At 40.2% G+C, this 23882-nt stretch overlaps 1 protein-coding gene across 5 annotated transcripts in view; it reads right to left on the minus strand.

The window, feature by feature from the left end:
• The window catches only part of CTTNBP2 (cortactin binding protein 2), a 151767-nt gene that overhangs the window by 31556 nt on the left and 96329 nt on the right, over positions 1 to 23882 (minus strand). For all 5 annotated transcript variants that reach the window (XM_058528923.1, XM_058528953.1, XM_058528940.1 and 2 more), the window contains 4 exons: positions 15013 to 15130; positions 11399 to 11674; positions 9168 to 9263; positions 7864 to 7943 (listed from right to left, as the gene is read on the minus strand). In XM_058528923.1, coding sequence (XP_058384906.1) covers positions 7864 to 7943; positions 9168 to 9263; positions 11399 to 11674; positions 15013 to 15130 — 570 coding nt within the window. The remainder of the gene's footprint in view (positions 1 to 7863; positions 7944 to 9167; positions 9264 to 11398; positions 11675 to 15012; positions 15131 to 23882) is intronic.

Below are 23882 nucleotides of genomic sequence, written 5' to 3' on the forward strand. Positions count from 1 at the left end.
CAGAGTGCACGCACTTAACCATTATGTCACAGGGCCGGCCCCTGTAGTTCTATTTCTAAGGAACACCTACAATGCCTAAGTTCCCTTTCCGTTCTCAAGGATTATATCTGCCCCTGATCATTATCACAACCCTGTCCTTCTCTCCTACATTCTGGGAGAGCTCCTCAAGTAAGTCTTTCACAACAGTGAACAGAATATTCACTATCTCACTTCTGCTCTTTATTTTCTCAAGTACAATTTTAATGATGTCATTGCAGTTTTAGTTGTTCTTTGAGTTCCTTATGTCACCCATCTCCTTTCCAACACTTTTCCTTTTAATTCTAGCCCGCACTCTACCATGGCTTTCTTGCTCTGCTTTTGTAGTCCATCTCCTTGCATCCTCTAGAGAATGAACACAATTTTCCAAACTTTTTTTGTTTTTTCTAGTAATTTTTAAGGTGTGTTCTTCTTCTGAGTTTTCAGAATGATAACTCTGTTCCGTTTTGCAGTATTCTTCCATAGGTATAATGTTAACTTGTTATTAGTATTTATGTACTATGAAACCACAGGAAGAATTTTGCAATCAAGCAGGATGAGTGGACCATCACTGGTTTCACTCACTGTCCACTAATTTTCCAGTTGAATCCCACCTTCAGTCATTTGGTGATGACAGGCTGGTGTCTATAATTGCTAGTTAAACTCCAGGATCCAGCAGTGGCTGCAGTGGGCTGAACTCCTGCTGTCCACCACGGATAAACTGCAGCCCCAGAAAGCAGGATGCTCCTGCATCCATCCTGCTGAGAGTGCTTATATAACACACTTCCCAGATGCAGCAGTCTCACCAAAGCCCACAACTTCCTGCTTACCTATTTCCAGGAGCATTAATCTCTGAATGGATGTGGAAGGACCCGTACTGACAGGGGCGGAGGAGAATATCATGGTGCTGCAAAAAGCACACACTATGCAGTAAAGGACGTATGCCCAATTTTCTAACTGGTGTAAATCTTGCTTTTTTAAATCGTTAGTAAGATGGTAAGAGAAAAATAGAAGTATTTTCCTACCTAATTTCAGGTCAGCCTCAGATAAGCAGCCTAACACTCTCTTACCCCTAAAGGTAGTGGAAAATTTTTCCAGATTCTTGCCAAAGAGAGACCTCAGTTCTATTCTTCACTGTTACTGTGACTGTTGTGTGTTATTCACTGTGGTGTCACTTTGCAAAAGTATTTTAGTGGGAAATTGCGTTAGGTACTGCTAGCCAGGTGCAATTTTAAACCCGAAGTCTTGAGCTCTCCAAATCAATCCCAAACTGCCATGACGTATTGGGTAGAAATTCTCTCACAAGGAATGGATTATTTCACACCAGTGAAACAGGATACAGATTTTCAAGATATACTGAATATTCTACCCATGAGATTTTCAACCAGCATTGCCATTTAGTCTTGCCTCACTCTGAAAACAAGAGTGTTCTATTCATTATAGCCATCCTGTCAAACTGCCTACACCTTCTTAAGATTGATTCTGAAATCGTATAACAGCAAGAGACCCAACTTCACAGATAAGCTGTCTTCAATTTCAACACCTCATTTGTTCTGATTGTAGGTTCTTATGAAACACAGACAGGAAACATTCAATTTAAAATTTCATTGAAAAGGCCACTTGCTAGCAGTAAGCATTTTGTGTTCACATAGTCTAATATCCTTTCTGGAATAAGGCAAAATATAAGGAAATAAGTGAACTAATAAAGAGAAAAATATGTAAAACATTCCAGATCATTCATACATTCTAATGCATGCGTTCCATTAGCAGGTTTCTCCTCATTTCAGCATTATCAATTTTTTGTTAATGGCATTTTGTTGTATCTTGTCAAATGATATAGTTGTGTTGGGTACCATTTAAGATCTGAACAAAAAAAATTAACTTAATTACTTGGAGCCTGTTACTCTGCTGAGACTGGTGCAAACATGAAAAGCTTTGCCAAGAAAACATACCTGTTGTAGTGTTACCATATTACATTTCTCCAAATAGCAGGATCTGAGGTATAATAAATATACATGCTCCACGCTTCCAGCAGAGGGCTCTAACAGATAGATAGACAGCCTGGCAGGCAGATTTGTGGGGGGTGAGGGGAAGAGGGTAATATTTTAATTGTGTTGAAAGCAAATCTGTTCTTTGAAAATCAAACTGAACTTCTAAAAGGTGGATTGTAGTCACCAGAATTATCCCCTAAGCATACATTTGCAGTGTGACATTTTTGCTTATTAGTAAAGGGACACTGGCCTTATTATCACAATCGGTACCAAACTCTCTTATTCTTGTGTTTTCGCAGCCTATTCAGGAAGCTCTTATCACATGTCAATTAGTGTTTTGTGAGGCAAATGAATTCTGGATTAAATGGAAATGATGACCTCAACAAAGGCCCATCCATCCCTTTATATTTTTCACTCCAGTGTTTTTCTGCAGAACAGAGTTTATTAGAGTAGCTACGGTCTCCACTACGGTCAAGGTGGCACCTGTGATGTGTTTTCAGACCTGTGGCATTATTTTAAAGCAATTATACCTCAACTTTTGTTTGGAGTTCACTTGTCAGGGTCTGAGGAAAAGCTTCTACTGTCCAGAGATGGTTTTAGGTCAGGTCATGCTGAGATGCTGAACTCAAAAAAGAATGAAAGGGCCAATAAAATGGGGATGGCTATAGCTTAAAGTGTCAAGCTTTATAGCTAGGACTTTCGTTCCGACCTCTTCTGACGCTCAATTTTAAAGAACTAATTTATTTACGACTTTAGAACCACAAACAACACAGTTACTGTCAATTTATTCATATAAAATCCTCCCAAACACTACTGGCACATTCAGCATTACGGATACAAAAAACTGGAGTCCTTCATTGTTAGAGAGGGTTTTAACCATCTGCTGAGGTCCCTCTTTATAGAATAAGTATAAGAGAACAATCAGAATTCAAGAGAAATGATAGTTCACACACAGAGAGACACACACTATATGTGTTTGTGTGTGTGTTTGTGTGTGTGTGTGTGTGTGTGTGAGGAAGCTTGGCCCTGAGCTAACATCTGTTGCCAATCCTCCTCTTTTTGCTAAGGAAGATTGGCCCTGGGCTAACATCCATGCCCATCTTCCTCTGCTTTATATGTGGGACGCCTGGCACAGCATGGCTTGATAAGCAGTGAGTAGGTCCATGCCCGGGATCTGAACCTGTGAACCCTGGGCCACCGAAGCTGAGTGTGCGAACTTAACCAACGTGCCACTGTGCCAGCCGTTTTTAAAAATTAGCTTACTAAAACTGTAAAACCCAAAATCAGACTTGGTGACTAACTTCAAATAAAGATAGGCCCTCACTTATTAACACAGACATACTAATTTGTGTATTGTAGCTATTTAAAAAAAAACAACTATAAGACATGACTCTTGGACATAACTGCTCCTTTGTCATCTGGGCTCTAGCACTCATGAACTCTTCCTGCTCCAGACCTCCTCTGGGTTGCTTGCCCTACTGCCCTACCTGCCCTACTGCCCAGAATCTTCTTCCACTATTGCCATGGAAGCAAAAGGATCCATTGGTGTTGGAGCCACCTCTTCATCATACCAGGAACCAGCTTCCTCCTTCCACTAGGACTTTAGCCAGCCTTACTCCCCCATGCACTGAAAAAGATCAGGCTAGAACTAGTCATCTGCTAAAGGGACTGATGGAGTTTTGGGGGCATGTTTAGATACCTAACCATCGTTTACAACATTATTTGTATGGGAATGTAGTCAATTTATTTTGGAATGTATGAAGAATAAGTAGATTCTCGTAGTCATGATTCTTGATGATCAGCATGGCACATATCTAACGGCCGATGGAATCTCAAGAGTTATGTCCTAGGGAATTCAGAGTCCTATATTTTAAAGTAGGGTTCAGATTAGGATGATCTATTCAAGTATTTTTCTAATATAAGAATTATTCATAGTCATTTAAAGTATTAAAATACAAGGTTGCAAATAAGCTAATAAAAATGGCAACTGGCTAAGAAAAAAGTTTGAGTTAATGCACAAAGTTCAACTATGATAAATTATTAGTGATTCAAAACTCAATTAAATTAAATGTTTCCTTATTAACTCAAGGACGGAGATTTAAAATTTACCTGTATTATTTTAACTATTCAATGAAAGTATTTGAAAACAACATCATTAAAACAAACAGAAACAAAAAGCCTGATTTAAAATCTTTACTCCATATAGATTTCTGCATGAGGGCTTTAATATATGCATTTTATAAAATACATTTTTGGTTATAATCACAAAAACTGATTACTGCAATTCTTTCTTAACCAATAGGTTAATAACTACAGTCATGCGTCACTTAACAACAGGGATATGTTCTGAGAAATGTGTTGTTAGGAGATTTTGTTGTTGTGCGAACATCACCAAGTATACTTACACAAACTTAGATGGCATAGCCTACTACACACCTAGGCTATACAATACTAATCTTTTTTTTTATAATTTTATTTATTTATTTTTCCCCCAAAGCCCCAGTAGATAGTTGTATGTCATAGCTGCACATCCCTCTAGTTGCTGTATGTGGGACGCGGCCTCAGCATGGCTGGAGAAGTGGTGTGTCGGTGTGCGCCCGGGGCCCGAACCCGGGCCGCCAGCAGTGGAGCGCGCACACTTAATGGCTAAGCCACGGGGCCGGCCTATATGGTACTAATCTTATGGGACCACTGTCGTACATGCGGTCCATCATTGACTGAAACGTCATTATGTGGAGCAGTAGTGTAGTATAAAGTATAATTACACGCATGAGAATGGAAGATAGCCTAGGTTCAACTCCTTAGCTTCCACCACTTACTCGTTGAGGACCCTGGGCAAATTACTTTGAGTCTTATTTATTTATTCCCTTATTTATTCCCCTGTAAAATGGGAGTAACTGGTATAAGCACCTACCTCATAGAATAATTAAATGAGACAATTTACATACTTAGAACAGAGCTTGGTATATAATAAATACTCCGTAAAATTCAAATATTACTAGGTTTGCATATCTATAACACAGATTTTTCAACAATTCAAAGATACATCAGTGTGCCCACAGTTACTGCGGCATTGGGCAGATATGTCACTCTCTGTCTTAAATCCTACCAGTAACTTCCTATCACACTTGTAATAAAACACAAAGTCCTTGCCATAGTCCTGCATGATCTAGCTTCTGGTCACCTCCAGACCTCATCGCCAGTCTAGACACTTTTGTACCTGCTGTTCCCTCTGCTTCAAACACCCTCCATAAGGTTCCTGCCTTCACTTCATTTGGTTTCTTGTTTACATGTCACTATAGAAAGGTCTTTCCTATCAACTCCATCCAAAAGCTCTTTCTGTCACCCCTTCCACTAGCTCTTTATCTCCTTATCTGCTTTATTTTTCTTTCTACTTGTAATGAGTGCTAGCCATCACATTTCACATGTATTTATTAATTTGCTTTTTACCTGTCTTCCCCTACTAGAATGTAAGCTCCATGCATTGAGGGAATGCGTGTTATACACAGCTATATCATAAGTTTCTAAAACATCGCCTCCTGGTAAGGAGGCTCTCAATAAATAGTTGTCAAACAACTGAATTAAATAACTAAACAGGATACAAAAATGCATAACACATGGTCTAATTCCTTAAGGGGTTTATAATCTTACACTGAAGAAGAAACACTGACAACCGTTATAATATATTATTGCCTCAGTCACTTTAAGTTTTGAAGTGATTGCTAAAATGAGTGATAAATTTTTATTATCTTCATCCAAGAGTTAATTGTTGGAGTAAAAAAGCCCTTTGTGTACACTCATTTAATTGAGAATAGAACTAACAACATTGTTATTCTAGTCTCTGGTTTGCTAGTCATTGTTAGTCAAACTATGTTTTATGCATTCATTAGGAGGCACACCTAAGTGTACTTGGAATATTCTATATATAATGTGACTAGAAGACATTTCCTTTGACCGATTTACTCAGTCAAGGCTAATGTGCAGTTGTAATTCATTGCCATTGCCTTTCTGTTCACGTTACCGTCTAATGAGGTGAATGCAAAGCAGTGAGCCGGAACTCTGCCTGGTACAGAGAAGCTAGGAAGGGAGACGGAAAAGAAGGAAGAGGTTCTATGAGCTGACTCTACCGACAGCCTGAGGCTCTCATTCCTGAAAACCAGTTAGTCACACAACTTCACCCTTCACTTAAGCAAATCTCTTTATATGTAACCTCAGGCTTACTTTGATGTATTAGGGAGAGGAGAGCAAATAACAAAGGAAAAAAGTGAAAGTATCAGATTTAGAAGACACCATCTCTTCTAAATTGTAAGGCCTTTGAATGTTTTGTGCTTTTGTGGCTGATTTTACAAAGGTCAGTCTCAGCTCTGAGCCTAGCTAGAAAATCAATGGAATGGTCTTTTCATCAGGAACAAAGACATCAATTCACAGTTAATGAAACAACTTTTGTAAAGGGTCACAGTCAAGCCCATTCATTTTTTTAAAAGGCTTTCCAAAATAAGGCAGCAAGCAAAATGATTGTTTATTTAATGTTTTATAGCATCAATATTAGTTTTAGATAGCTCTCATACACACAGACACATGTGTATCAATCCTGCACAATCCTGGCTTCATCACTCCCTAGCTATGAGGCCTTGTAGCTGTTTTACCTCTGCTTCAGTTTCCTCATCTGTAAAATAGGTGACATTATCTACCTCATAGGGACGTTTTGGGGAGTAAATAAATAAGATGTGTATAAGCACTTTGCACAGTGCCTGGCATGTAATAAGTACAGTCATGTGTCGCTTAACAAAGCGAGTACATTCTGAGAAATGTGTCCTTAGGCAATTTCGTCATTGTGCAAACATCACAGAGTGTACTTACACAAACCTAGATGGTATAGCCTACAACAAACCTAGGCCATATGGTACCAATCTTATGGGGCCACCATCGTATATGTGGTTTGTCATTGACCAAAACATCGTCATGTGGTGCATGACTATACTGGACAAATGCAAAGCATTACATTTATCCATTTTGTATCCAGAATTTGCTACTTTCTCTTGATAATCATACTCCCTTTCTTCCTTTTAGTAACAGTATTACTACTAGTATTAATTAGCCTAGTATTAGCTGGGCACATGGTTGTTCAGCAAAACATCACATTTCCCAGCTGGGCATGAACATCTAAATTCTGGTCAATGGGATATGGGCAGGAATGACGTGTGCAACTCCTCTGAAAGAAAGGGGTTTGCCCTCCAGGCTCTCTTCCCTCAGGCTAGAACCTGGGTGTGGGAGAGGTGACTCTTTGACCAAGCCCACACAAACAACACCCCAGGCCATGGTGGCAGACTGAGAGAGAAGGTGCTGAGACCCTGCAGGTCTCCCTGGATCTCTCAGCTGCTAGGACTTATACGTTGGAGAAAAATAGACTTCTATCCTGTTTAAGCTATAACTGTTTGGTTCCTATTAAAGTGGCCAAATGAATATTCTAACTAATGCTAACGTATTTACTTAATTTTAAATTATAAAAGTTTATAGCGAGGTATCTTGATATTTATAGCTGTGCTTTTCCATATTGATCAGTTATTTGATGTTAAGTCCATTTAAGGGGAAGACAACCTCATCCTGCCCAAATTAAAACATAAGTCACACGTAGTCTCTGGGTCCAGGCAATGGACACCTGGATGACTGTGACAGAAATCCATAACTAAGTGACCAGCAGTCTTCCAGGGAGGGGGCTGTTGAGGAAGGTCATGGGGTCAGAGCACAGGGCACAGGGTGAGTGGGGGCTCACACTCTTCCAAACATAAAAATGGGCTACCCAATATTCCAGCGTCAGGGATGGGAGTTATAACACTACTCAACAGCATCCACCTACCAGCCTGAGGTAGTTCTGCAGCATCTGAAGAGGGATCATAGAGGCGTAAGTCACACTACAGAGGCAGCCTTCTTGAGGACCTGTAAGAAAAAAATACACCGAAGGAAAATTGGCTCTTCCTTGTTAAATAGAAATGATCAAAACACAATAGAATCTATCATAAAAGATACAACATATCTGTTGACTTATGTAGGCAAAGCTGACATTTGGCCAAGACGCACCAGTGTGCCTCGACCATTGTGAAAATATTCTAACACTTTGTACCGGCTGGTAAACAGCCACTCCCCAGCTGCCCCTTCCTCCCCCCGGGAAGCTCAGCTCCCATCAATCACAGCCAGGTCTCCAGATCCCCGCTCCAACACTGTAGCTGGTATCTGCTCTGATAGCTGGATTCAATATTTTACTGTTTATAAGCAAATGTTATCAGAGATAATCCCAATCTTCAGCAAGTTCCAGCCTTGGCCAGCATTAATGCACAGGTCTGGGGTCTCCCTTTAGGCCTATTTCCCAACCCCCCTTCCAATTCTGCCATTCTCTCAAAACACTGTTTGGGCCTAAAGAAATTTTCTGGAATGGTCTCACACTTTTTTTCCCCCCTGAGCTTCAGTAAGTACAGTTCAAACAATACAATAAAACTTGATTAGCTGAAACTGAATTTTTAAAGACTCCATTCCGAAGTATGGGAAACACGTGATGAAATCAGTAGCCTTTTAGAGTTAAGGGCTGATAAATTGAGAATTCCTATATCACTTACCAGCTGTACGACCTTAGATAAGAAAATCAATCTCTGAGCCTTAACTTCCTTGTATATAAAATGAGGGTAAACAGAGGTTGTTTACCCTCCGGGTTGTTCCGAGGATTGAATGAATTTATACTTGCAATGTGCTGTCAACAACAGGGCCTAGCACACAGTAGGTGCTCATGAACCATGAACTTGTCCCATTATAATAGTCATATAAAACATACACTGTACTTGACAGTAACAAAAGACATTTCTCTTAACATGGTATCTGTCACTCTTTCATCAACACTAAGTTTGGCCTCTGGTTTGTCCCTAACGAGAGACGCAGTCAGAATCGCAGCAATCAATGGTCAGGACAGACGTCACCACAGGTGTCAGAAACATGGCTTTCAACTTTTCCTTTCCTTAATCGAACGTTTCAAAAAACATCTAATTACTTAGTAGTCACACGTGCATGACTAGAGAACACAGGACAAAAACATGCAGATTTAAGAACCGGTACCACAAAACAATCATGAAGCAAACCCTTTGTCAACGTTACCTCAGTCTGGAATATCTTTACCTGACAAAAGCACAGTGATCTGCTCTGCTTTATTTTTCCTCATGAAGTCCCACGGGGACTGGGTGAAACTCTGACCTGCTGACCACGGCACGTCTCCTAGTTCAAAAAAATGAAATAAAGTGTCAAGAGAAGCTTAAAAGTAAATTTTCATGAGGGTCAGTGTATGATTTCCTCTGTGAAAATCCTAAGGAGTCCAGAGCTTAAACTGTCAAAGGCATACACAGAAGGTCAACAGGAAGACCTTCAAACTACGGGCTTCTCCAAAGCAGTCCTTAGGAGAGATTAAGAGAGAAATCTAGAGAATGAAATTACAACTAAATATTTCTCGGGTTAAGTTTTCAAGAGCACAGCTGATCACAACCTTTCATGGTTCTTCCAGTGCTCGCTTCACCAAGTCGAAGCACTCTGGATGAGATAACAGGTCCTTTATGATCTGGTCCCTGCCTCCCTTTCCAACAAATTTTTAGATTCCAGAAAAAACAGGTAACTTCGGGGGTTTAGAATAAAGCAAGCCTTCTTCACAGTCTGGGCCCTCTGCTCACTCTTGCTCACAAAGGGCCCCACTTCACAGATGTCTACTTGAGGGAGGGATTAGTCATTAAGTACTTGTTTCCATCTCTTCCCTTCCACAGATCAATTCTTAAATACCTATTTCAGCACGCCCCCAACACACACGCATACTCTGCATACCCCACCCATAACTCTCTGCTTTTCTGTTGGCCTGGGTCCCTTTAACTTAGCTTAGGTTAAAGTAATACAGTAAAATCACTTATATACATAACGTTAATAACAATTATGTTATAGTTACCAATTATCAAGTGGCTACAGCAAGGCACTAAACTAAGCCCTTTACCCAAAAACTCAAAGATTTTTAGATCTGAAATGCTACTAGGGTGCTCTGCACCCCAGTGACAAGCATGAACATTGGAACCATCAAGGCTTAGCCTCCTTTGCTCACAGAGGTAAATCTATCCGATGGTGAAGAATATCTATTTGCTTTCGCCAGTTTCCAGATTACCTGGATGAGGGCTGACGGTAGAGGAGCATTTCCTTTAAAACATGGTTGTGCTGACTTTATTTATCAGACCCCTGGGCAGAACCACACCTGAGTAACACTCTGCTGTGTGGGCAAAATGTGTTCCCAACAATCATTTATGACTGATTTTCTTAATGCAATTATTTAATTATATGCTAATTCTTCTGTAATAATTACAATTATTTTAATGATCATGCCACAGAGACATAAAATTAAGCTATTATGAATAATTTGGTTTAAACACTAGTGGTAATATATGTTTTGAAAGTGTTTTAGCATATGTGAGTGAACAGAATAAAACATGTCCTGATATAACAAGCTGATACATTAATAACATGGTGAAACTCGCTGGCTCTTCCCTCAGCCTTGACCTTTCTTTTACAACATGGTGCTGCTGAAAATATAAAGGCTTTCCTATCAGGCAGACTAGCATTTGAATCCTGATTGCTTTGCTCCTTAGCTGCGTGACCTCAGGCAGGTCATCTTATAACTTGTTTAGTTATCTGTGAGATGAGCCTGTTGTAAGGACTTGCTGAGGTCCCGTATATAAAGCACCCAGCATGGTTCTGGCATAGCAGCAGACTCCGCATAGATGTTAGTTCTCCTGGTTTAAGAGGAAAGAAACTAACCAGGGACAACTCACATTTATAGAGCACTAATTATGCAATCTTAAAAGTTCTTTGGAGTCTGTTTCATAATGCCTAGCAAACAGAAATAACCAGTTATCACCTGACTCATCCCATGTGGGAGCTTTGATTGTATTCTCATTAATGTGCTTCTTCCAACTCTAGACTTCATTGGGACTCCCGTCCTGGAGGTAAGGTGTTAATGTACTGCATCCCTGGCATAGCCCGAGTACAAATTTGGAGCTGTGTTCAGAACTTGTGCATCAGCAAGCAGCTGCAATGTGGTTAGTTTCTTGCACTTATCAAAATAGCAAGTGCAATCATAAAGCCTCATCAAGGGCTTTTATGTTCCTTACTCTCTAAGCATTGAGGCATAAAAGCATTTTTATACGAACAGACAACATTATGTAATGGCTACATTGTGAATACTCAAGGTCTTCAGCACCAGCAGCTGCCACAAGTGAGCTTTCAATATATTTAATCAATGAACTAAGTATCAGGTTATTGAGCCCATAAACATAAATAAACCCCAACATTTAACTTTCTCTCCATTGCACGACTGCTGATACCTAGTGTGATGGATCGCACACTGCTTGCACCGAGGCCAATGCTGGAGTCAGTGGTGCTATTAAACGTCACGTCTTCCAGACTCCACCACCCATCAGAAGAGATTGCTTGGAAATGATTTGTCAGAGCTTGACTCACTGCTTTTGAGAAATCATCCCATGATGTCTGTTTGCGGATATTTAAAGCACATATTGTGTTTTCACATTCAAAGTCATCAGGACCATAGTTGCCTGGTTGAACCTCACCCACTGAAATCCTTAAGGGTATTTTAAGAGCATCTGTTGGAAGAATAAAAGAATTAGGAAAAAGAAATCCTGATAGAAAAAACAGCAAATAAGCCGATATTAACATTTTAAAAACAAAGCAAAGCAAAGGGAAGCTACCATATTTCTTTAAATAACATTAATTGAATGTTCTACTAGAGTAAACTTTGGTCCCCCAGTCTCTTAGGAACAACGTTGCTTGAACTGTTTACCTTTCCTTGTATCTTTGGCCTTTTCTACTTCATTCACTCTTCCCCTTCAGCAAGATTCTAAAGTTCTTAAAAAAAAGAAAACTGAGAAAACTAAAGCTTTCTCTTGACCCTGAATTCTCTATATTGCCCTTTTTCCTCACCTTCATTGATACCATCATGAATAAGGCAGGTTATAGTTGTACAGGTCAGTGTGCTTAGGACAGTGGCTTTAGACTCGTACAGACGTTGGTCCAAGCCTCAGGATCAGGCTTCTACTAGCTGTGTGTACTTGTTAAATTGCCTCAATGTCTCTATACTCCAATTTCTTCTATAAAATGGAAAGAATGTGCAATTGAGTTGTTATAAAGAATAAATTAACTCATGTTTGGAAAGAATAAATTAACTCACAACTCTGTTATATGATAAGTACCAGTAAGTATTTGATAAAGGGTAAACGGTGCAGAAGCTTCTTAAATGATCTCTTCAATTTCTCTGTGACACCAACTGACTAAGGCCCCACTGAGATGGGCAGCACCCTATATATTTCTGTTCTCATGAATTGAATTATATGCTTACCAACAGTCACTTGTGTTTATTTCCCTATCTTCTATGTCTGTTGAACTCATTACTATAATTAATAAATATTCCATAAACTGATGAAACGAGTTACTACTCCTATGAAAACTAAGTTGAACACTTTAGAGACACTGAACAAAGGAGGTGATAAAAAAAGTCATCTAATTAGGTATGGATGAGACAAGTACACAAAACTAGAAAAAATCTAATTATCTCTAGACAGATACTGCCTTTAGTTTGCTTCATAAATATGTTTAAGTCTTCAAACACTAGAAATCATAGATGAAGTATTAAAGGTGTGGTTTGTTCAAACAAGAATACGTGGAACTTCAATCATCAACCTAAAAGTTGAACAAAAAATTACTTTGTGTGTTTTAAATTTAAGGTTTAAAAATGTGTAGTTTTATGATCTACTTCTTTTCTTTTTTTTTTTTTTGTGAGGAAGATCAGCCCTGAGCTAACATCCGTGCTAATCCTCCTCTTTTTGCTGAGGAAGACCGGCTCTGAGCTAACATCTATTGCCAATCCTCCTCCTTTTTTTCCCCCAAACCCCCGGAAGATAGTTGTGTGTCATAGCTGCACGTCCTTCTAGTTGCTGTATGTGGGACGCCGCCTCAGCATGGCCGGAGAAGCAGTGCGTCGGTGCACACCTGGGATCCGAACCTGGGCCGCCAGTAGCAGAGTGTGCGCACTTAACTGCTAAGCCACGGGGCAGGCCCAATGATCTACTTCTTAAACTGACTTTTTCCATTAACTGACCAACTACAGGATTATTTTATTTCTGGTTGTCACTTCTCAGTCCTCATCCTACTTATCAATAGCATCTGACACAACTGATCTCTCTCTGCTCTCTGATGTACTCCTACTGGATTTCTTCACACCTCATCGGTCACTCTTCAATGTTGTTCCTTTGCTGGTCCCTCCACTTTTTCCAGATTTCTTAATGATAGAGAGTTGCAAGGGTCAATTCTCTTATTTTTTCTATCTGTATTCACTTCCTTAGTGATCTCATCCAGTCTCATGACTTTAAATATCATCTATAGACTGCTGACTCTCAGATTTATATATCCATCTCATACTCTTCTCTGGAATTCCTGCTGACGTGACATCTCCACAGAGATATCCTAACAGACATCTCAAATTCATAGATCCAAAACTGAACTCCTGATCTTCATTAGCAAAATCTGCTTCACCCACAGCCTTCCCCTTGACAGATGACGGCAACTCCATCCTACCAGTTGTCCAGGCTGAATACCTCGGAGTTATCCATGAATCCTCTCTCTCCTACTTCACGTTCAATCCACCAGGAAGTTCTGTTGGCTCTACCTTCAGCTGTATCCAGAACCTAACCACTTCTCATTTCCTCATCTGCTATAATCCTAGATTGAGCTGTTATTAGTGTCTCTCACCTGAAATACCACATTAATGGCCTAACGAGTCTCCCTGATTCTACCTGTGACTTCCTATAGTCCATTCTCAACAAAGCAGGCAGAGATATTATTAAAATGTACACCAGATCCTGTCACTCCTAACCTCAAACACTGAAATGGCTAATTTAGGTCCCTGAGATGGCCTACAAGTTCCAACAAGATCGGGCCTCCACCCCCACCCCATCTTGTAACTTCTCTGACCTGTTGTTCTACTTCTCTCCCTTTTCCTCATTCTAACTCAGTCATTCTGGCCTCCCTGTAGTTCCTCAGACACAACAGGTATGCTGCTTCTACTTTAGAGCCTCTGTCCACTTGATATTCTGTCTTACTTGAGATTTCTACAGCCGGCCTCCTGACCTCCTTCAAGTGTTTGCTTAAATGTCTTATCAGTGAGGTCACCCTGACCGTCATTATGAAAACTGAAACCCACCCTAACATTCTCAACCTCTCTTAGCCTTTTCCATAGCACATATTAGCATCTCTCATACTATATAATGAATTATTTCTCATGTTTATTGTTCATTTTCTGTCTCTTAATATTAGAATATAAGCTAAAGTCGAATTACTGATACAGCTGGCTGATTAGACAGATTGAGCGATAATCTTGATATGAGAGGTCATGATATTTTGTATGATCTAGCACTTCATATTCATAAACCCCCAAGTGAACCTTTCATAAAATGTGCTGATGAGCATATAATCCTAGAGCTGGAAGGGACCCAAAGGATCATCAATTATCTTCATAGACAAGTATGCAACCAAATGTTGAGAGATACCAACTTGCTGCAATTCACATAATCAGCTAATGGAGAAGTACCCAGCCACGATTTCTCATACTTTGCTAGTCTCATGTCTAGAAAGACAATCTAAACCAGAAGAAAAGAGCGATAATTGTTTAAATACTATCCATGGCCACTAAAATACAAGGAAGATAGAAGATTATTTGAATAGCAACTAATTCTGTAAAAAGCCATGCTACGTGGAAAAAAATAATCACCACATTTATAATCAATAAAGTGTTTTTGTAGTAGCTAGGGCTCAAAGAAGGCTATGAAGAGAATGAGAAAACTGTAGCTGCATTAATATTTTCCCATTGTCCCAGAGGCCCCAGTAGTGCAGATGAAGGATGAACAACAAAGCTGAGAATGGCACTCACTCAGATTCTCTAGCAGATGCTTGCAGTCATCAGTGGCAACATCGTGCACAGTCCGATTGCACTTATCTCTCCTTTCTGGCTCAAGCCCTCCGTGCCTGCACAAGATTTCTAGGCAATTCTGTAAAGACAAGAGCTCTATGACCTCATGTCCAAATGAATAAACTCAAGCAAAAAAAATCCAAGGGAAAAGTCAGTTGCCTGTAGCAAGCAAATCAGAAGTTACCAGCTAGAAATCTTATTTCAATTCCACCAACCCAAATATACAGATTAACCTCAACAGTGTCTCAAAATGAAAAGCAACGAGTGTTTCATTTAAATGTGAATCACAGGATCAAAACTTTGCTCCACAGAACAGCCTCTTAGGTTTCAAGAGAAAAAAAATTAGCTTACTAATCATTTAATCTACAGAGTGAAATTAAGAAAGAAATTGACTTCAGCAGGCAGAATCCTTTTATGGTAATTTGGCAATTTAAAGCAAAAGACTTTTGCTAAACCAGATGCTCCTTGCTGTTTTCTAGACTATGAACTGCTTTTCTGGTCACATAAGTGCAGGGCTCCAATTTTAACAATTCTGTCCCAGAGTCCTCGTAAGCACATTTATATTTGAGATCTTATGCTGTCCTATTTTTTTTTTATTTGAAAAATATAAAAGCCATGTTGATTGAGTTTTTAGAAAAACATTCCCAATAGATATTGAAGTTATGTGCCCTCTCTTTTTCAGTTTTTCTGCTGTGTTGCTTCAGGAAATATCCATTCAAAAAATATCAGTAACCTATGAACTGAATAGTCCTAGTTTTCCATAATTTTTCAAATCAAAGTAAAAGATAATATATACGCAAACATTTTCAAATGAACAATTGCACAGCAGGATGTTACATCAGGATATTTATTCAAGGAACTCTGCTATACCAACTTTTACCACGTCATGATTTGTTTACTGATTTCCCACCAGAATAAGCACAAAACTGAATAGACCAAAAACCATGAAAAAGAACTAACAATCAAAACAAGCAACGTCCTTCTCATCACTCCCCCCAACCCCCAACATACACACACTACACACGCACAGGTTCTGGGCTGGCTTCCACTTCTGACAACACAGTAAACCAGGAAGTCTGAAAAGCTTTCTTTAATCTTGCTTTAAACACCCTTTTTCTTTTTGTAAGATGTCCTTTTCCTTTTTTATGTAAATATTTTTATTGACATATAGTATCCACATAGAAAAGAATACAAATAAATGTACAGCTTGAAGAATTATTAAAAAGTAAGGAGCACGTTGGAAGCCTCCTTTATGTTCCACCCTCCTTTATATCATCCATCCCCTCTCCCCCCACGGGTAACTACTATTATGATTTCTAATGTCAGAGATTGGTTTAGCCTCTTTACGAACTTTATATAAATGGCATCATACTGTACGTACACTTTTATATTTGGCTTCTTTTCATTCAACATAATGTCTGTAAAATTCATCCATGTGTTGGAAATAGTCATGGTTCATCTTTTCTTTTTTTTAATTACTATGTGGTATTCCATTATACAAATATACCACAATTTACTTATCTATTCTCTTGTTGATGGACTTTTGGGTTCTACTGTGAACGTTCTAGTACATGTCCTTTGGAGGACACATGTACACATTTCTGTTGGGTCTAAGTACCGAGCTGGACTGTTGGGTCACAGGGTATGCATATGTTCTCCATCAGCAGATACTGCAGAGCTTTCGAAAGTGGCTCTACCAACTTCCACTCCCACCAGGAGCAAACGTGAGTTCTGGTTGTTTCATATCGCGCCCCCAAACACACCTGAAATGCAGTCAACGAGTTCACAAGGAAGTACAGGAAATCCATACGGGTCAGAAAGAAACACAAAGAGTAAGCTGAAACCACCAATAAGTGAAATTTGAACAGGAAGCCAGTGCTGGTTTGAGAGTAAAGCCAATAAAGAGAAGCTTTCTGCATGCTGGGGGATGGGAGACTAGGCCTTGGGACCCACAAAATGGAGGAGCTGAAGCAGAGGACCCCTGACTGAAGAAAATCTGTCTGCCTGCAGTGGGAACTGACTAGGACATTGGTTTCTCACTGCCCCTGCTCAGGTTGGAGGGGTCTCCTCTAACAATTGTAATCCAAGTCTGGCTTTCATGGGTCTGAGGTTCAGATTTAAGCTAAGAAATGAACTAAAAACACTCAAATATATAAATAACAGTTCTTATCAAACTGTTACTACTAATTTGTACAAAACCAGTAAATGTATAAGACAGTTAATAAGAAATTCACAAATATTGAATTGGAAATTAACAAGAGAACTAAGTAGAATACAATCTGAGCACTAAACCTTGTGAATTCCCAGATGATGAGATAAAAATAATACATTACAAAAGTTAGTACTTGCAGCAAAAGCAGGTAAGAGTCCAAACAGACCTGGATTCTAATCCTGCCAATATAAATGATTTTATCTATGACTTTTGGTAAATCATTTAACATTTTTATGTTCAATTTCCTTATCTGCGTTTCAAATATCTATATTTCATAGAGTTACGTGACTTAAAAGATGCATAAAGACCTCTTATATTCTCGGCATATACTAAACTCTATTTATTACTTGCTCTTATTATTATAATCAACATAAGCATCACCAATTAGAAAATAGCCCAAATATTCAGTTAGGTGGTGAGGAATTACAGCACCTCAACAAATGTCACTGATCTCAAACAGAAATGATAAAAGATGCAACCAAATCCTGCAAGATTCTTTTACGTCTGACCTTCAAAGTGGGTTGTATATAATTTTTATTTCACTCAGCTAGGTCAGTGGGCAATAATATAAACAGTGACTTTCTCTATAAGGAAGCACAAAATGTCAGTCCCCACAAAGACAGCAGGATAACACATATCCAAACACTGCTACAAGCGTGAATTCTACAGCGCCATGCTGGGCTCCGTCGGCAACATAAAGAAGATGAAAACTTTGACCCTGTCGACACTTCACAACAGCAGCCACAACAACTACTGAGCGCATACTAAGTTTCAGGCACAGTTCCAACACTGCACAAGTCTTTAGTGCTCGTCAATCCTCATAACTTTATGAAAGAGGGACTAAGCACCTCTGTGCCAGGCGCCATGTCAGAGCCAAGGGTTATGACCACGAATAAGGTAACAGTCCTGTTTCTCAAGGAGGAACGCAAAGTGTAGTAAAGAGACATGGGGAAAATGTACACAGGAAATGGGGCTGTTCAAGGTTGTCCAAAGGTTTTTTTTTTTTTGGTGAGGGAGATCAGCCCTGAGCTAACATCTGTTGCCAATTTTCCTCTTTTTGCTTGAGGAAGAGTGGCCCTGAGCTATCATCTGTGCCAATCTGCCTCTGTTTTGTATGTGGGACACCGCCACAGCATGGTTTGAGAGCGGTATGTAGGTCTGCGCCCAGGATCCAAACCCGCGAACCCCAGGCTGCCAAAGCGGAGTGTGCAAACTTAAACCACTACGCCACCGGCTGGCCCCAAGGATGTCCCAAGTTTTACTACGTGGAGGAGGAGGTGGAGTAGGGAAAGGTGGAGAAAGGAATCTAAGCTCTCTCCTTGATGGGTGGGATTGAGTGAAGAGGATAAATGCTGTGAAGCCAGTCACTGATTCTGGAAATGGATTCCCTGGGGGCCTAAACTGGGCAGGGCGCTCTACCCAAGTGATGTAGAGCAAGAGATCTGGATGAAGTAATTTAAGCCAAAGTCCTATTAATTACCAGACAGATACATCTGCAATAACAGAGACTTAAAAAGCAGTGGTTTAGGTTCAGCTTTCACTTCCACTCACGTCCTTTCCGCCAGGACTTAGGTACGTAGCCACAGTTACCTGCACTGGAGGCTGGAGAATGTAGTATTTATTTTGGGTGGCCATGGACCCCACTAAAAACTGAGGGATCTGTTACTACAGAGGAAGGGTAGAAGAGATGTTGAGGGCCAATGAACCATCTCTGCCATGGTCCTTTAAAGAGAGCTGAGAAGCAAGGTACCAGTGCCAGGGAGACCAAGTAGAAACCCCAAGTCCAAAGGAGCTAGAGATAAAATCAAAGTCAGGATGGGAAGCTGAGAATTCAAGACTGGGCAGAGGGAATGAAAGCAAAAGCAGTTTGCAAGTGCACAGGTAGGGTCCAGCGCAGGTGCTGGGAACAACCTTAGGGTGTGGGTGTACCCAATGTTTTGCAGAGCAAGGGAGATGGAGACTGTTAAAATGGGAAATAATGGCATAAGCAAAAAGGGAGAAGTAGGGGTAAGTCACCAAAGATGAAGGTGGCTGGAGTCAGCTGTGAAGGGCTGAGTGCTGAGGAGTTTGGATGCTTTTCTGAAGGCTTGGGGATTTTGGATACTTTTCTATAGGCATGAGGATATGTTCAGGTAGGGAGATGCCATGATCAGCTCCGTTGGTTCTGAAAACCAACTGGTGCATTCGGAAGAGAGATTGGAAAGGAGGAAGGCGACAAGAGGGAGCCCAGTTAAGAAAGAACTGTAATAGTCCATTTACTCATTGATTCAGCAAACATTTGGTACTGCGGGCGAGACTCTGCTGGGAATAGTATACACAAAGATGGAGAAGTGATTTTTTGGAGGAGGCAGAAAGAGAGAGGGGCATGCAAACAATTACAGTAAAGTACCAGCTCTCTAAGTGAAGTGTGGAGAGGTGCCCTGGGAACACCTAACTCCTGGAAGCCAAGACTTAAGCTGAGATATTTCCAGGCAGGGAAAGATCAGGACAGGAGCAGAGACCACCTGAGGTAATGGGAACAGCAGATGCAAAGAAAGGGAGAGAAGACAGAGCAAAGGATATGTGCACAGCAGCTGGCAGGGCATGGTTAGAGCACAGAATGTATAAGGGAAGGAGACAGGAAGTGTGCCTGTGGAGGTAGACTAAGGTCAGATCAGGAAGGCACTTGTCTGTCATGATAAAGGTCTGGCACTTCTCCTGGAAACGACAGAGCCTTGGAAAGATGAAAGGTAAATTACATGACCAACTTCCCCCGTTAGAAAGGCGTCTCTCAAGGCAGTGTAGAGGAGCTGGAGAGACTGGAGATGAGGAGACCATAGCAAGGCCCTGTTCAAGTCTAGAGAGCAGATGATGAGGGCTCCCCAGGGGCAGTGCCAGGAGATATGGAGAAGGCAACATATTCAAGGTTCATTTATAAAGGAATAAAATTTAGAGTTGCATCAATCATTTGAATTCATTAAGTTAGGAAGATGAAGCAAGTAAAGCCAAACGTCAGGTGATGTTATTGGATTAAGAGAGGAAGAACAAGAGATGCAGCAGACTGGCTGAGGAGCACACACATGGGAGCCCAAGGATGCATCCACGTGGAGCTGTCTGATGGAAGCAAAAAATGAATATGGTCATCAAGAGGGTTACCATATAACTGTCTAAGCTGGGACACTTAAGAGTAAAGAGGGGGCACTGTTAATAATTACACTGGGATGACAGACATAAACAAAGACTGTATTGGGCAAACTGGGAAGTTTGTTCCTCAAGTTATCAAGGGGATGCCCTGTAAACTGTGGCCCTCCTGGACAGGACCTTTCTGGATGGATTCAGGAAACGGTTAGTTGGGCTACAGATAAGATTCTGGAATCTCTATAGACTGTATTCTGGGGATCAGTAAGATCATTTAAGGGAGAATGTACAGAGTGAGAGGAGAAAAGGGGTCAAACCCAGATCCATGAAAGGTGTTATTGGAAAACACTAGAAAGTCCATGTCTTGGGTGTGGGATGGAGCATGACCCCTCCACCTAGTTGGCTAAGTTTGTGTTAGAATCCTAGAGGATTCTGTCAGTTAATCCCTGCTGCTCAAATTAAGCAAGGATGCAATACTCTGCACTGAAAATTCTGGAATGAGTGCTAAAAAAAAAAAAAAAAAAGCCTTCCCTTTGTTTACATAGAGCTGAGTCAGTCCGGCCTTTTCAAAAATAATTTTAGAAAAATTAAGGCAAGAAAAGAAATAATCATAGAGAATCAAAAACAGGTTCCAAAGAACGGATTTCTATTTATCCTAATTAACATGTAGTCCCAAAGACTTGGTCCAGCTTCATAGGTATCTTGTCTTTCTCTTCTCCTAGCCAGGTACCCAACTCTGTGTGACAAGGATGAAATTTAGTGACTCCTATCATCTTTTTCTCTTTACAGCCATGACCTAGAGAAAGGGAGTTTAAATCTTGGGGTCTCGTGTGAGCCTCTGCACTTGAGAAACACACCTCATCCCGACCACTCAGTCGGGGTAGATGCTACAGTGTGAGAGGAAATGCCTGACATTCACCTGGCTAAAAGCTAACAACGCATCAGACAGACCACAATCCTAACACAATGCAAGAATGGCCTAATGATGGCAACAGGAGGGCCACTCCCTGACCAGAGGACAGTGGGTCTGCTCAGAGATGACCTCTAGGAGGCTGGAAATAAATGTCTGGAAGATAGGTAAAAAGGCAGGCGTGGAGATTTGGGTATGGAACTAGTTATTGCAGAAGCCACAGTTAAAGCTGAAAGACTAGGTAAGCTCTTAAAAAATAAGACTAGGCAGCTGCAAATGGAGCTTGGGAGTTGCTTATGGTTAAAAAACAAAATGGAAGAACAAAGAGAAAGCCTGGTCATCAAATTTAGAGGGGAAGTGAGGAAGGGGCAGTGTTCTGGGAGTGGAGGGAGGAGTTGGTAGTAGATAGTCAACATGTTAAACATCCCAGAAAGACTGAGTAAGAGCACGAGTGATAGGAAGTCACTGGCTTTGACCATATATAAAGTTGAATTACAGTCTACTCCTGCAGCAAAAACACACACAGATCCCCAAAGAAAGAATCCCTTAGTATGAGAGCTTCAACAACAAAGATGCTCAAATCCAAACCATCTCCCTAAATGTTCCTGCTGCAGGAACTTGATGTCAGAGGTCTCATGACAGAACAGAGAGTTTCACTAAGAAACTCTTCTATCTGTTCACACTAAGTGATGAAAACAGGTTTATCCTCAACGATTAGTTCAGCTCCGAGTAGTCACAGGCCAGCTTTAGAGAGAGGTACTCCTATGACCCAACACTAGATGATGATTTGCATAAATTGCTTAACCTTTGGCAAAAAGACCAAGGACTAAAATGGAAAAAGCACTGATTTGGGAATCTGATCTTCTATGAATTAACCTTGGGGAATGAGTTACACTATTTCCCAAGACTTAGTTTTTTCATCTGCAAGATGAGGAGCTTGGATTGGATGAGCTATGTCCCTTTGAGCTCTGAAATCTGACAATTCTTTATTGAAAAACATGAAACTGAAGTCATCTTCTTGAGCAACGATGGTACTACTACCTTATGTAGATTGGACACACATATGCTACTGTAGAGAGAAAAAACATTTGTTTTTTTAAGCTTTACTTGTGGTCACTGTAGAATCTTCTACTCATATAATGATTAACTCAGAACTGTAATTTATTTTCACACAAAACTGGTCTTAGCAATTTAGTTGTAAATGGATTACCCTTCTGGAGAACTGTCTTAGCCAGGATAGAAACATTGTATTAGGCAAATGATACAAAAATATTCCCCAATACCTTAAAGCTGACTAAGAAGGAAGGCAGCACGGTATAGCATGGAAAGAAATGAAATCAGACAATCTGGGCTTCATTCCCAACTTCTATCTATTCTTCCCTCCAGGGTTTAAATGTCCTAATCATAAAATGAAAATGTTTGACTAGAAGATCAAGCATCCACTCTAGGCCTAAAACAAATCTATTATTTTAATCTATTATTTTACTTAGCAGTGTGTGAATGTTGTCAGTTATACTCACCTTTTAAAATCTCTCTTTTCTTGTTCAAAATTCATCTTATGCTTCTTAAAGTAAGACTATACAGGGAGAGTCATATTATATGTGAGAAAGAGGTCATATTTCCCTTTACTCAGCAATGACAGAGCATCTATGTTGCCAGGGGCTGGGAATCCATGAAGATAACATCCCTCATTACAAAAAGCACCAGGACTAATAAGGAGTTCACAACTAAGGAGCTGAGTGGCAACACAAGCCCCCTACACTGCAGGGTAACTCACCCTAAGGAGTGGATTCCTTTCTCTGCCTAGCATGAGAGATTCAATAGCTAAATATTCTAGATCAGTGGTGCTCAGGGCTTGTTATGCATTTTTTTTTTTTTTTTTGCCTCCAGGTTGAGGCATGCGTACAATCCACTCCTATCAGTAACATCTTGCATCGTACTCAAAGAGATTTTCTTGAGGGTGGAAGTAGGCTGCAAACTACCCCTTTGATGCACCTTTCCACCATCAAATGAGATTCACTGTCTTAGATTAACTGTACATTTTCAAATTTAAACTTTTCACATTTCCCTTCTTTGTCCCGTAAAAATTTGTATGTCAAATGGTATTGCATTCCATTCAAATTCAAATCACAGAATTTTTGTAGGTTTTTTTGTTAAAGGGTAAAATGGGAAAAAAACTACTACTAACAAACAATACTTCCACACTGCACTAAACCATGCCATTTTTCTCACTTTTATTTTTTTTTTTAAAGCCAAAGTCCCAAATGAACAGCTTCTGCTCTAGATCTCAATAATAGAAAGTTACCCAACCAGGAGCACCAAATGCACATTTCTAGCCATGCCCAGATTTCTACATCTGGATGAACATAACACAGCACTTAAATTCAGCATGTCCAAACCCACATTCTATCTTCTTGATCACAATGATGCCTCTTTTCTCTTTCTGAGAAAGTCACTATTATCTTCATTTCTCATATCTAATGTGTCTGCCATCCTTAGACATTTCTAGTCTGTAATCTCTCTCATTATTTCCACCACTCTCATCATCTTTCCCTTAGTCTCTCTCCCTGCCACTAATTTTTTCATAACCCC

Source organism: Diceros bicornis, chromosome 3, assembly GCF_020826845.1.
Source record: "Diceros bicornis minor isolate mBicDic1 chromosome 3, mDicBic1.mat.cur, whole genome shotgun sequence".
NCBI classification, from domain to species: domain Eukaryota; kingdom Metazoa; phylum Chordata; class Mammalia; order Perissodactyla; family Rhinocerotidae; genus Diceros; species Diceros bicornis.